Here is a 15,915-nt window from a genome sequence, read left to right as displayed (position 1 = left end):
GAATTATTAAAAAAACAGAAATCTGTCAAATTTACTATATTATATTATATTATTTTATATTAATAGTCAACAGTATATACATCTATTCCTGGTCTTCGGGTCACAAAATCGGATCCTCCGGCCTGCAGGGAGCGCTCTGACGTAACACGTTCACTGCTGCCGCTTTGACGTAGGGTGTGACGTGCAATCTCGCTTCAAATACACCCGGGAAGAACAAGAAAAAGCTGGATTAGGACTCTGAAGACCAGAACCGTGAGGACCAGAACCAGGGCTAGATCCGTTTCAAACCTTTTCGTCATGGTCCAGGAGTTTCACGTGGTCAGGTGTTTCTCGTGTGAGAGTTTTCAGGTTCAACAGGTAACACATTACACACACACAAATGCTGCGGAGCTGAATGCTAAGCTAACAGGCTAACACAGGATTCCTTGATATTATTGTTTCCCAGATTTATCTTGTTCAGTTCTATCGCCGCAGAGCACAGTGTTGTTGTGTTTTTATTAAAGACCAGATATTTATTCAAAATAAAAACCAACAGGGTTTTAGGACGAGGAACTATTTCCTCCCAACCTCATCAAATTAAAAGTACTTAGAAATATTGAGTGACGATTTGGTCTGATTCTTGTTTTATTCTGAAGGCATGACTGCAGAGATACTTTTCCCCTGTGTTGTTTTGTGTCTGACAGGTGAAGAAGGTGAACAGGTGGAGCTGTAAAGTGTGTGGAGATAAACAGTCGCTGCTCAAGGTCAGAAAATAACTTTATTGTTGAAACACAGGAAACCGTGAACACAGAGGTCCACAGAGTAAAGATTATTATTATTGATTATTAATCAATATTTTGGTCATTAATTGTTTTGTCTTTAAAATCCCAAAGAGATTCAGTCATTGTGAATGTCGCTACACATTAGTCGCCTGAGCGTCCAGTTCAGGGGTCATCTAGCTGGGAACAGGTGTGACTCAGCTCTGTCTGGTCTACAGACCCGAGTCAGAGACCTGGTCTTGGGTTCTGTACTCTCGTCACTCAAACTGTCAGTTTGATCTGATCGATCAGAGAATTAAAACCAGTAGGGCAGGTGCTATCATGTAGTCCCACCTGGACAGATGTGACTGTGATGAAGCATGTGTGTCACCTGTCAGCCTGATTTATTTACCAATTGACAGGAGTTTGGGCGGGGCACTGGGGCCGACTGCAGACGTCATGTTCAGAAACTGAATGCCATCAGAGGAGCCATGATTGAGGAGCAGGAGCAGAACACTTGGTCGCTATGGTAACTAACCTGTCCCACAATACACTGCGGCTTCTTTGAGCAGCCTCAGTCTCACCTGTGTCTGACTGATGTTTGCTAACAGGGAACAGGTGGAGGCAGATGGAGAGGAAGAACCTGAGGAGGAGCGAGACAACCAGGTGAGAAGACACACACACACACACACACGAACACACTCACACTCACACTCACACTCTCTGCTCTGACTGTCTGCAGGTGAGTCAGACTCAGGTGAGCCGTTGGTTCAAGTACCTGGATGCACCAAAGGAGGCGAATGAAGAGGGGGAGCCGGAGGAGGACAATATTTTGATGGACAGACAACAGCTCCATGGCATCAACATGACTGACAGGTGGGCCCCACCCACCTACCTGTAGAGACAGAGCAATTCTGATAGATAACTGATCAAAAACTGATTGATAACCAGGTGAGGGGGCGCTGTGGCCTGTTCATTAAAGAATTACCTCTGACCTTTAACCCTCTGTGTTCCGTCAGGAAGAGGAAGAGAACCACACCTGTACAGGTAACGTACTGACATCACTGTAAAAACTAACACTACCTGTACAGTTATGGACACATCACTTACAGTTCCCCCTGCTGAATACAGTCAGGTACAGGTGAGTTGAAGCCGTTGTCATCATTAAATTCACTTAGGAACCAGTTTGTAATGACACAGAACCAACACCATGAATCAACACACTCGATTCTATAGAGGAATCTGGACTGATGTGTATCATGTTTGATGTGGACAGAACTTAAATTGATCTAATTAGTCAGAACCATCAGGACTCAGAACCATGAGGACTCATCATCTGCTCCATAAAACCAGTTTTTACTTCAAATGTTTACGTTTACAGATTTATTTACTTTGTACGAATCAAAGTCAAATTAAACCGCTCTGGTATTTGGATTGTCCCAGTCTGAACCTTGTGGACTCTGGACTGATGAAAACCTGGAGAACCAGTGTTGTGTTGTTTTTAATAAGAAGGTCAGAGGACCCAGGATGTTTCCCTGAGGAAACGCAGAACCTACAGAACAGGAACCTTGGACTATTAAGAATTAAACCTCCTCCTTCTTCTTCTTCTCTCTGCAGTCCAGCTGCTCCAGACCCTCAGCCACAACCACCAGCATGACCGACACCAGACCTCCCAGTCTGACCCACACTAGTCCTCCTAGTCTGAACGAGTCCAGTCTGACCCACACTAGTCCTCCTAGTCTGACCCACACTAGTCTGAACGAGTCCAGTCTGACCCACACTAGTCCTCCTAGTCTGAACGAGTCCAGTCTGACCAAACATCCCAGTAAGAAGAGAATTAATCCTCCTAGCCTGAGTACTGCTCCAGTCTCCAAGTGGACTTGGTTCCTCAGTTCTGACTGTCAGGTGCAGGTGGGGCAGGAACCTTCCATCAGTGGGCAGAATCAGCCAATGGATAGAGCCACCTCTTTGTCCTGTGATGTCATCAGGCCCCACCCCCTGCGTCCTGGTTCCTCCCTGTTTGAGACCGAAGAGGAGTTCAGCTTTGAGGACGAGGAGTTCCTGACGGATCTGAGCGTTTAAACCATAGAGTAGGTGAAACTGGTTCTGAAAGAACTGGAACTGAACCTGTTTCATCTGAAAAGTTCAGTCCTGAAACCTCTGGAGTCTCGTTCTCTGGTGAGAACATTCTCATGTTTCTGACTCTGGGTTCTGGACAGAATGTGAAATTAAAACTCACTCATCAGCAGGTTAATGAAGGTGATCAGCTGTTCTGACATTGAATAACCTGCTGATTATTTTGTTATAAATATCAGTTTACTGATCAGAGAATGATATTGATCAAACATTAATTAGTTATTGAAAAATTGTTGCAGCTCTAGAAGAAATAAAGACTTAAACTTAAAATAATATTTTGTTGATTGATTAATGAACTGATCGTTTCCTCTATGAACTCTAGCTTCTCTGTAGCCACTGATGTATTGATCAGAGCGGAGACAATATATAATCAATTAGTAGATGAATCTGATTATTTTCTAAATGGATTATTATAATGATAATAATCAACAGGTTAATTCATAAAAATACTGATTAGTTACAGCTCAGATAAAATAACTGATCAGAGACGACTGAGTTTCCTGTCAGTCAGAAAAGTAAAAACATCAGAATGAATTGATTATCAGAATTGTCTCTGCTCTAAATATCAAACGTGAAGTGAAAACTGGCTAATCTATCAAAATAGCAGCTGATTAATTTCAGCTCAGAAAAAACAGTCAGCAATATTTCACTTTATTTACTGATGATTTTAGAACCGATCTGTAATGATCAATAACAACTGAATCAGTTTAAAGTTGAGTTTAATAAAGTTTTTATTTAGAAACGTGACTAATACAAGGAAACACTAATCAATGAGTTAAGAGTATTGATTTATGATAACAGCCTCAGATTATGGGAAACGGTATAAACAATCTCATGTCATTGGTTTAGTATGGGTGATGATGTCACTGATGTCATCAGGGCTGGTGTGGACGAGGCTGTTTGGCGTACTGGATGGCGTCGAGTGCGGCTCCGATGTCGAAGTTTTTGGCCTGAAGGAGTCGAGTCAACCACCCCCCCTCGTCAGTGAAGCCCATGGACAGCATAAGGGACAGGGACTCCACCAGGCGAGGATCTGCCTCTGGGGGGGGGGGGATCAGAGGTCATTAAAGGAAGGGGTCAGTTGTCTCAGTTAGTTCAGACTCAGGTTCAGGATGTGGTCTTACCTTGAGGCAGGTGGGGGTATAGAGCTGCCTCCCTAAGACCTGTTGGACCCTGCTGTCCTCCTGACGGGGGCCCTTGCTGTCCCTCTGACGGGGGCCCTTGCTGTCCCTCTGACGGGGGCCCTTGCTGTCCCTCTGATGGGGGCCCCTGGTCCTGGTTCCCAGGCTGGAGGGACTGCAATTCTCCAGTGGAGGGGTCGACTTCTCTGGAGCTCAGGTGAGTCCACTCCTCATCAGAGTCTCTGCTCACCTGTAGACCACACAGTCCAGAGTCTGGTTTATACTGGGTTAGACTGATTTATAGTGGTTTATACTGGTTTACACTGGTTTATAATGGTTATTCTAGTGTCTGGTGGACCTGGTTCAGGTTTAGAACCAGTCCCCTGTGAGTTAATCTCTGAACTAACACCTGTATCTCCATGGTAACAGACTGTTCTCTGACCTCTGAGCTTCACATGTTGAGTTCACTTGTTAAAATTGTGCCAATTAATTTCTGTAAGTAATCATTTCAGCTGGGGTTACCTGAGGTCACAACCTCTTGTTTCTGGTGATGATGAAGAACTGACCTTTGACCCCTCGCTGGCTCCATTGTCTTCACCGCCTCCATCAGTTTTCACATCGCCCCCCCCTCCAGTCTGAGAGGGAGGGGTCACCTTCGTCCTCTGACCCTCGTGCTCCACATCGATGTCCACGTCGATACCTGCACACATGACATCACTTCCTGTTTGAGGCCAGTCATGTTAGTCAAACTGATGTAAATCACTTCCTCCTTTAACTGAAATTTTATTTTGAAAAGAACACCATCACTTCCCGAGTGTCAACCAATCAGAAAGCGTTGTTAATCTCAGGTGTGATCAGTGACATCACTCACCCAGTGGGCTCAACATGGCCGCCACACCCTCCCCGATGTTCTTCAGGAAGTCCACATTGGCCTGAGAGGCTGCGGATAGAGGTCAGAGATCACTGATGATGTCATTAGTTAGGAGAGGTCAGAGGTCATCAAAGGTCAGTTATTGATTATTAGGTAAAAGCAGTTCCTGATACTGACCAGATTCATCTGCAGGTGTGGAGGGTCCAGCCTGGTCCTGGTCATGGTCCTTGTCCTGGTCCTGGTTGTGGGTCTTACCCTGGTTCAGGTTCTGGTTCTGGTTCCCCGGGCAGTTTCTGATCCTCTTCATCCACTTCCCCCGAGGAAACCACTGCTGGCAGACGGAGAAGGAACAGTTCAGCCACACACCTGACTGAGTGTTGAGGTCACCACTGGTGAGCTCACCTGTGTGTGTGTGTGTGTGTGTGTGTGTGTGTGTGTGTGTGTGTGTGTGTGTGTGTTTGCGCGTGCGTGCGTGCGACCCAGGTCCTGAACTGTTTGAGGAAACATTAAGAGTTGCTGTTCATGTCTGAAGCTGTAAATACAGTTTTAATAATAATAAAGTTCCTCTGGTGGTTATCACACTATGACATCATAGGTATCCCATGATCCCCCTCACCTGCAGTGGGTGCCAGATGGGCAGCAGAGCGTGCTCAGTGTGTGTCCCCTGAGCCTGGCAGGCAGAGCACAGGTCGTAGTTCGGACAAACAGAACATTTGAAGCGAGTTCCCACCACCGGACCCTCGCAGCCGTCACAGGTGACATTAGGGTGCAGGGCAGGGGGCGGGGTCAGGTGAGGAGCTCCAAGTGGAGGGGGAGGAGGGGGGCCAAAGGCGAAGGGGGGGAAGGCATGGAGAGGAAAGTCCCGGCGGTGCTCTTTTTTCTCTAAAGAGTTAAAACAGAAACACTGCAGTTTAAACCAGATCATTATTATTATTATTATTATTAATCTGATCAACTGTTACAATATTATTTTATTCTGACTGTCACCATCTGTCTGAAGATAGGTGAGCTCCAGGTGTGTGGATCATGTGTTTACCTTTGATGAAGAGGCGGAAGGTGTCATCCTTCATACAGGCCAGCCCCATCATCAGTTCATCATCAGAGGAAAAGGCCACCAGGTCTCCATCTTCATCTGGAACAATCATCATCATCATCATCATCTCCACTCTAATAATGACATCAAAACCTCTCAAGCTGAAACATTAAGGCTTCAGTGATTGTTTAATATTCACAGAATTAAACATCATTAAACTAACACATTTACATTATATTCATATTCAGTAAATTTATATCAAATCTACATAAAGATTGACATTTTTTCAAGTTATTTTTTTGCCTTTAATCTGACAGTTAGCAGAGACGCAGGGGGTCAGGGAGGGAGGGGGGGGTCAGGGAGGGAGGGGGGAGGACATGCAGTGAAGGGCAGCGGCCGCTGTGGTGAGGACTAGCCCTTTGTGCTACCTGCTCTACCAGGTGAAACACCATTTATTTTATAAAATAAATCAGTGTCATTCAAACAGAGTGAAATGAGTTTAAGAGAATTACATTCTCCAATAATGCTTTTAATTTAAATGGAAATAAAAAGTTAATTATTATATTAGATTGTTACAGTAACATCATGATTTTAGAGTTAATTGTTATATTATATATTATATAATTATATTATATTATATATATTATAGTTTTATCTCCTCACCAACATATAATGGTTTTAAATTATTTAAAGGTCACAATCTGAAGTTTAACTTTATTATTGTTTGATCTGAAAAATAATTCTAATAAAAATAAATCTAACACTCCTCTGTTGGTCTGTCTGAAGGTGTGAGAACCGTAGTGGACCTGATCCTGACCTGAACCTGGTCTGACACCTGCGGTAGTCAGGACCATCTAGTCCTGGTCCCCACAAACACCCAAAACACTGCAGGGGGAGGAGTCAGCACACCTGAGCTCATACATAACATATCACCTGCTCTACTTGATTTTAGTGCAGCAGCTTCAGGATTCAAACTGTATGTTTTATTTAACACAAATCAGTTTTAATGACAGATATTTAACTTCAGAAACACCTGTTCACTCAGGCATGTACACCTGTCCCTGCCCAGTGAAACCAGTCTGACCAGAATTCCTGAAATTAGGAGCAGGTGAAGGTTCACACCTGAACTCGAACAGAGAAACACCTGATTTAAATGTGCAGGTACATTACATGTTTATATATTTATAATCATCTCAGTGTTTTATCTTCAGTGGGACTTTTTATATTGACTGATCTGTATCAAACACGTAGATTCCGTTATCAGACAATAATAATATAAATGTCTTACCTCTGTAGTACAAGTTCAACCCGCTGTTCTTCAGGTTGTTGAAGACTCCCGCGGTTTTCTTGCTCAGGTACTCGAAGATGCAGGAAACGTCCTGATCCACCGCGAACCTCCGGATCTCCTTCACCGACTCGTCTTTCCCCAACAGGTAGGCCTTCACCGTCACTGACATGCTGCTGTGGGACCCGGGTAAACCGCACACTGAACCGGACCAAACCGAACCAGACTCTGAACCGAACCAAAGTGAGGCAGACAGAGGACTGAGACTCAAAGTGGACCAGACAACACGCACTTCTACACTCGTTGAAAAACTTTGTGACGCAGCGTTAAAACCTCTCAGCTTAGTTTATGTTTACTTCCGCGACTGACGTCACTGTCGTTAGGAGACGTAAATACTGTCGCGGCCTTCAATTGGTCGGCGCACATGACTCCGCCCAGTCGACCAATGAGAACTCAAGGAATGACTAAGCACTTTCCAATGAGGGAATTTCCCCAATGAGTCAGTGGACCAATTAGATTCACTCTGTGTAAAGTTCATGAATAATAAGATAAATAAAAATAAAACGGAGTCATCGTCATGAGACAAGATAGCAGATTGTTTAAGTGTTTAACTGTGAAGTGTTTTAGTGAAGCCTGAAATGTAAACAGACGGGTTTATTAAAATTGTATAAGGTTTAATACACAGGTGTAATAAAGTTTAATAAAGTTTAATAGAGATTAATAAGGTTTATTAGAGATGCATAAGTTTTAATAAATAGGTTTAATAAAGTTTAATAAGGTTTAATAGAGATAAATAAGATTTAATAAACAGGTTTAATAAAGTTTAATAAGGTTTAATAGAGATTAATAAGTTTTAATAAATAGGTTTCATGAAGTTTAATAAACAGGTTTAATAAAATTTTAACATGTTCTCAAACTGTTTCATTCTGTTTTCACATTAAATGTTTCTATTAATTGAACCATCAGTTCAACAAACAGATTTTTAATTTTAATTTCAATTTCAATTTCATTGATAAAATAGAATATGCTCTCCAATGCAGATATATATATATATATATATATATGGCCTGTTCTTCTGAGTGTCCGAGTGTCCTATTATAAACTAAAAGTCTAAATACACTGAAGTTTGATTTTGCGACATGAAACCTCCCAAAAATCCCCCTACAAGTACAAATACAATATAAAACATCAGTCCTTCATGTGGTTCTTCCCTGCTTGATTAAAATATTTCAATTTATCTTTGAAGTCAACTGTTTCATTTATCAGTAGATTAATCAATGAATTAATCATAAAAAAAAAAATTTAAAAAAAAGACCCAACAATTTTCACATGAATAATTGTTAAAACATTTTCTGTTACGGTTTGTTGCTGCTCTTTGTTGTAAATCACAGTAAATGTACGTTTTTTGGGTTTTGGACAGTTGGAGACCCAACATGAGACATTCAAAGACATCACTGGACCATGGGAAATTATAAGTTTTTACTATTTTCTTACATTTAAATAGACCAAAGAATTCATCAAAAACTAATAATCAGCTACTGAATTATTGATGACAATGATCGTTAGTTGCAGCTCCAGACCTGGAGCTGCAACCCCGTCAGAGGGACCAGCCAACATTTTTTTCATTCATCACTTCATTTATAATATTTTGTGTATGTCCATACTATTTTTCATGATCTATGATGTATTTGATTGTTTTATTTTAGTTTTTCCTGCTGATGGTCTTAAAGTGTATGACATTGTAGTTTTTTAAAGTTGTTTGTCTGTATCTGTTCTTCTTTTTAATTCTGTGAAATAAATTAAATGTATCTTTAAAAACAAATATTAACCCTGTTTACAGATATTCAGCTCTTCAGTTTCATTAAACTGATTAAACCTAAAATCCGTGCAGACCTGAACACACACGTTCACTCTTCTTCCTCCTGAACATGAGCTCTTCTTCATCCTCCTGTTGTGTTTGTGTTTTATTTCTGTTTCTTCAGATGAGCTCCCTTTTTTTTCTCATCTGTATTTCCAGAAGTTGCTCAGGTGTTACATCATGATATCACTCATCAGCCAATCAGCAGCAGAACAGGGGTCAGGTGACAGTGAGTCATCAGTCTTGTGATCAGAGAGTGTGAAGTGAGTCAGAGTCACAAGATGAAGCTCAGCATGAAAACAAACTGAACAGAAGCACTGGTCAAACACTGAGTACCAATACTAAAGTAATACTACAGTATGTGTGCTAATACTACAGTATGACTACTAATACTACAATAATACTACGGTGTGAGTACTAATACTCCAGTATGGGCACTAATACTATGTTATGATATTTTTCTCATATTTTTCTGACATACTATACTATGTGTAAGAAACTGCAGAGTCGTATTCCCTCCTCTCCACAAGGGGGCTCCACCTCCCACCTTGTAAATAGAGGACTTCCTCTTTGTCTCCAACCCCCGTTACCTCTTGAATTCTGGTGTGTGTTTTTCATGCGTCTTTTGCTTTATCTTCTGTGTAAGTAGTATTTTGTTTATCTTTCTTCTTGGGGATTGTGGTTTATTCTAGTTTGATTTTGTTTACTCTATATGTTGTTCAATTTGTTAATTAAATAAGTAAGGGTAGGGGGCGACTCGGTGGGTCACCTGGTAGAGTGCATACCACGTAGCATGGGTTCAAATCTGACTAACGGCCCTTTGCTCAATGTCATTCCCTCTCTCTCTCTGTCATTTTCCTGTCTATCTCTCACTGTCCTTTCAGTATCAAAAGGAATAATAAAAGGCAAAAATGACCCCCCCCCCAAAAAACAAAAACTTTAAATAAGTATGGCTAATAATTTTTTGACACATTTATGATTTAAAGGCCAGATTTTGGATTTGTTGGGCAGATTCTGTAATGTTTTTCTCCTCTGGTGTTTAGAACCATAGAAGGCATCTGGAAATCAACATTCACTGTAAATAAATCAAATTACTGATTACACCCCTTGTTTCCTGGTGGTTTGTGGCTCCAATTAGAACCTTAAGTACCAAACACAACATTTCAATGACATTTTGATGACATACTATACTATGACATTTTTGTGATATTTTTTATGGCATACTATACTATGACATTTTTATGATATTTTTCATGACATACTATACTATGACATTTTTATGATATTTTTATGACATGCTATATGAAGAAATTTTTATGATATTCTTATGACATACTATATTAGGACATTTTTATGAAAAACTATGCTATGACATTTTTATGAAAAACTATGCTATGACATTTTTATGATACTTTTATGACATACTATAATATGAAATTTTTATGAAAAACTATACTATGACATTTTCAATGATACTTTTGACATATTAAACTATGTAATTTTTATGAAAAACTATACTATGACATTTTCTATGATACTTTAATAGCATACTATACTATGACATTTTTATGACAGACTATACTATTACATTTTCTATGATACTTTTATGACATACTATACTATGATATTTTTATAATGTACTATACTATGACTTTTTATATTTTTATGACATACTATAATATGAAATTTTTATGACATACTATACAAGGACATTTTTAAGACATACTACACTATGACATTTTTATGATATACTATACTATGAGATTTTTTATGATATTTTTATGGCACATCTTCTATGACATTTGTATAAAATTTTCTATGATACCTTGACATTTTTATGACATTTTTATGATATTTTTATGACAAACTATACTATGACATTTTTATGATATTTTTATGACATACTATGCTATGAATTTTTTTATATTTTATTTACATACTATACTATGATACTTTAATGACATACTATACTATGACATTTTTATGGCATACTATACTATGACGGTTTTTATGATATTTTTATGGCGTACTCTGCTATGACATTTTTATGACATTTTTTATGATACTTGAATGACATACTATACCTTGACATTTTTATGACATTTTTATGATATTTTTATGACATACTATACTATGACATTTTTTATGATATTTTTATGACAAACTCTTCTATGACATTTGTATAACATTTTTTATGATCCTTTAATGACATACTATACTAGGACATTTTTATGACATACTATACTATGATATTTTTATGACATATTAGACTATGACATTTTTATGATATACTATACTATGACATTTTTTATGATATTTTTATGATATTTTTATGACAAACTATACTATGACATTTTTATGATATTTTTATGACATACTATGCTATGACATTTTTTATATTTTATTTACATACTATACTATGATACTTTAATGACATACTATACTATGACATTTTTATGACATACTATACTATGACGGTTTTTATGACATTTTTATGACATACTATACTATGATATTTTTATGACATACTATACAATGACATTTTTTATGATATTTTTATTGCAAACTCTTCTATGACATTTGTATAACATTTTTTATGATCCTTTAAAGACATACTATACTAGGACATTTTTATGACATACTAGACTATGATATTTTTATGACATACTAGACTATGACATTTTTACGACATACTATACTTTGACGTTTTTTATGATATTTTTATGGCGTATTCTTCTATGACATTTTTATAACATTTTCTATGATACTTGAATGACATACTATACCTTGACATTTTTATGACATACTATAGTATGACATTTTTATGATATTTTTATGACATGCTATATGAAGAAATTTTTATGATATTCTTATGACATACTATATTAGGACATTTTTATGAAAAACTATAGTATGACATTTTTTATGATACTTTTATGACATACTATACTATGACATTTTTATGATATTTTCTATGATAATTTTATGACATACTATACTATGATATTTTTATAATGTACTATACTATGACTTTTTATATTTTTTATGACATACTATATTATGACATTTTTATGACATACTATATTATGACATTTTTATGATACTTTAATGACAGACTATACTATGACATTTTTTATGATATTTTTATGACAAACTCTTCTATGACATTTGTATAACATTTTTTATGATCCTTTAATGACATACAATACTAGGACATTTTTATGACATACTAGACTATGATATTTTTATGACATACTAGACTATGACATTTTTACGACATACTATACTTTGACGTTTTTTATGATATTTTTATGGCGTATTCTTCTATGACATTTTTATAACATTTTCTATGATACTTGAATGACATACTATACCTTGACATTTTTATGACATTTTTAATATATTTTTATGACATACTATACTATGATATTTTTTATGACATACTAGACTATGACATTTTTATGACATACTAGACTATGACATTTTTTATGATATTTTTATGGCACATCTTCTATGACATTTGTATAACATTTTCTATGATACTTGAATGACATACTATACCTTGACATTTTTATGACATTTTTATGATATTTTTATGACAAACTATACTATGACATTTTTATGATATTTTTATGACATACTATGCTATGACATTTTTATGACATACTATACTATGACGGTTTTTATGACATTTTTATGACCTACTATACTATGATATTTTTATGACATACTATACAATGACATTTTTTATGATATTTTTATGGCATATCTTCTATGACATTTGTATAACATTTTCTATGATACTTGAATGACATGCTATACTTTGACATTTTTTATGATACTTGAATGACATACTATAGTATGACATTTTTATGGCATACTATACTAGGACATTTTTTATGATACTTTAATGACATACTATACTAGGACATTTTTATGACATACTATACTAGGACATTTTTTATACTTTTATGACATACTAAACTATGACATTTTCTATGATACTTTAATGACATACTATAATATGAAATTTTTATGACATACTATATTATGACATTTTTATGATACTTTAATGACGGACTATACTATTACATTTTTTATGTTATTTTTATGACAAACTCTTCTATGACATTTGTATAACATTTTTTATGATCCTTTAATGACATTCTATACTATGATACTTTAATGACATACTATAATATGACATTTTTATGACATACTATACTATGACGGTTTTTATGATATTTTTATGGCGTACTCTGCTATGACATTTTTATGACCTACTATACTATGATATTTTTATGACATACTATACAATGACATTTTTTATGATATTTTTATGGCATATCTTCTATGACATTTGTATAACATTTTCTATGATACTTGAATGACATACTATACTTTGACATTTTTTATGATACTTGAATAATATACTATAGTATGACATTTTTATGGCATACTATACTAGGACATTTTTATGACATACTATACTAGGACATTTTTTATACTTTTATGACATACTAAACTATGACATTTTCTATGATACTTTAATGACATACTATAATATGAAATTTTTATGACATACTATATTATGACATTTTTATGATACTTAAATGACGGACTATACTATTACATTTTTTATGTTATTTTTATGACAAACTCCTCTATGACATTTGTATAACATTTTTTATGATATTTTAATGACATACTATACTAGGACATTTTTATGACATACTACACTATAATATTTTTATGACATACTAAACTATGACATTTTTATGACATACTAGACTATGACATTTTCTATGATACTTTAATGACATACTATACTATGACATTTTTATGATATTTTCTATGATAATTTTATGACATACTATACTATGATATTTTTATAATGTACTATACTATGACTTTTTATATTTTTTATGACATACTATAATATGACATTTTTATGACATACTATATTATGACATTTTTATGATACTTTAATGACAGACTATACTATGACATTTTTTATGATATTTTTATGACAAACTCTTCTATGACATTTGTATAACATTTTTCATGATCCTTTAATGACATACTATACTAGGACATTTTTATGACATACTATACTATGATACTTTAATGACATACTATACTAGGACATTTTTATGACATTTTTTATATATTTTTATGACATACTATACTATGACATTTTTTATGATATTTTTATGACAAACTCTTCTATGACATTTGTATAACATTTTTTATGATATTTTTATGACATACTATACTAGGACATTTTTATGACATACTATACTATGATATTTTTATGACATATTAGACTATGACATTTTTATGATATATTATACTATGACATTTTTTATGATATTTTTATGGCACATCTTCTATGACATTTGTATAAAATTTTCTATGATACTTGAATGACATACTATACCTTGACATTTTTATGACATTTTTATGATATTTTTATGACAAACTATACTATGACATTTTTATGATATTTTTATGACATACTATGCTATAACATTTTTTATATTTTATTTACATACTATACTATGATACTTTAATGACATACTATACTATGATACTTTAATGACATATTATACTATGACATTTTTATGACATACTATACTATGACGGTTTTTATGACATTTTTATGACCTACTATACTATGATATTTTTATGACATACTATACAATGACATTTTTTATGATATTTTTATGGCATATCTTCTATGACATTTGTATAACATCTTCTATGATACTTGAATGACATACTATACTTTGACATTTTTTATGATACTTGAATGACATACTATAGTATGACATTTTTATGGTATACTATACTAGGACATTTTTTATGATACTTTAATGACATACTATACTAGGACATTTTTATGACATACTATACTAGGACATTTTTTATACTTTTATGACATACTATACTATGACATTTTTATGATATTTTATTTACTATGCTATAACATTTTTTATATTTTATTTACATACTATACTATGATACTTTAATGACATACTATACTATGATACTTTAATGACATACTATACTATGACATTTTTATGACATACTATACTATGACGGTTTTTATGATATTTTTATGGTGTACTCTGCTATGACATTTTTATGACATACTATACTATGATATTTTTATGACATACTATACAATGACATTTTTTATGATATTTTATGGCATATCTTCTATGACATTTGTATAACATTTTCTATGATACTTTAATGACATACTATACTAGGACATTTTTATGACATACTAGACTATGATATTTTTATGACATACTAGACTATGACATTTTTACGACATACTATACTAGGACATTTTTATGACATACTAGACTATGATATTTTTATGACATACTAGACTATGACATTTTTACGACATACTATACTTTGACGTTTTTTATGATATTTTTATGGCGTACTCTTCTATGACATTTTTATAACATTTTCTATGATACTTGAATGACATACTATACCTTGACATTTTTATGACATTTTTAATATATTTTTCTGACATACTATACTATGATATTTTTTATGATATTTTTATGACAAACTCTTCTATGACATTTGTATAACATTTTTTTATGATCCCTTAATTACATACTATACTAGGACATTTTTATGACATACTATACTATGATATTTTTATGACATATTAGACTATGACATTTTTATGATATACTATACTATGACATTTTTTATGATATTTTTATGGCACATCTTCTATGACATTTGTATAAAATTTTCTATGATACTTGAATGACATACTATACCTTGACATTTTTATGACATTTGTATGATATTTTTATGACAAACTATACTATGACATTTT

At 34.7% G+C, this 15,915-nt stretch overlaps 2 protein-coding genes across 4 annotated transcripts; one reads left to right on the top strand and one right to left on the bottom strand.

Moving 5' to 3' along the window:
- Nucleotides 1-191: 191 nt before the first annotated feature.
- On the top strand, nucleotides 192-3,146 carry LOC111665600 (uncharacterized). Of its 2 annotated transcripts, XM_023420663.2 has the most exons (7): nucleotides 194-357; nucleotides 684-743; nucleotides 1,160-1,266; nucleotides 1,349-1,403; nucleotides 1,480-1,613; nucleotides 1,757-1,784; nucleotides 2,355-3,146. In XM_023420663.2, exons 1-7 carry the CDS (start codon nucleotides 298-300, stop codon nucleotides 2,817-2,819), a joined length of 909 nt encoding a protein of 302 aa, XP_023276431.1. In that variant the 5' UTR covers nucleotides 194-297; the 3' UTR covers nucleotides 2,820-3,146. The 2 variants fall into 2 exon arrangements, with proteins under 2 accessions (XP_087033925.1, XP_023276431.1); XM_087177799.1 differs by lacking the exons at nucleotides 1,480-1,613; nucleotides 1,757-1,784 and having other exon boundaries at nucleotides 192-357.
- A 440-nt stretch (nucleotides 3,147-3,586) lies between these two features.
- Nucleotides 3,587-7,542, bottom strand: sqstm1 (sequestosome 1). 2 transcript variants are annotated; one of them, XM_023420686.2, is made up of 8 exons: nucleotides 7,187-7,542; nucleotides 5,902-5,997; nucleotides 5,482-5,747; nucleotides 5,043-5,196; nucleotides 4,866-4,934; nucleotides 4,561-4,694; nucleotides 3,998-4,244; nucleotides 3,587-3,912 (listed from the first exon to the last, which is right to left on the bottom strand). In XM_023420686.2, the coding sequence occupies exons 1-8, from the start codon at nucleotides 7,353-7,355 to the stop codon at nucleotides 3,749-3,751; spliced, it is 1,299 nt and encodes a 432-aa protein (XP_023276454.1). In that variant the 5' UTR covers nucleotides 7,356-7,542; the 3' UTR covers nucleotides 3,587-3,748. The 2 variants fall into 2 exon arrangements, with proteins under 2 accessions (XP_023276454.1, XP_023276455.1); XM_023420687.2 differs by having other exon boundaries at nucleotides 5,043-5,193.
- Between the last annotated feature and the right edge of the window lie 8,373 nt (nucleotides 7,543-15,915).

The sequence above is a fragment of the Seriola lalandi genome, unplaced genomic scaffold (assembly GCF_002814215.2).
Source record: "Seriola lalandi dorsalis isolate HSWRI2012SDOR001 ecotype SW California unplaced genomic scaffold, Sedor1 jcf7180002054655, whole genome shotgun sequence".
Taxonomy (NCBI): Eukaryota; Metazoa; Chordata; class Actinopteri; order Carangiformes; family Carangidae; genus Seriola; species Seriola lalandi.
This window is presented reverse-complemented; position numbering and strand designations above follow the sequence as displayed.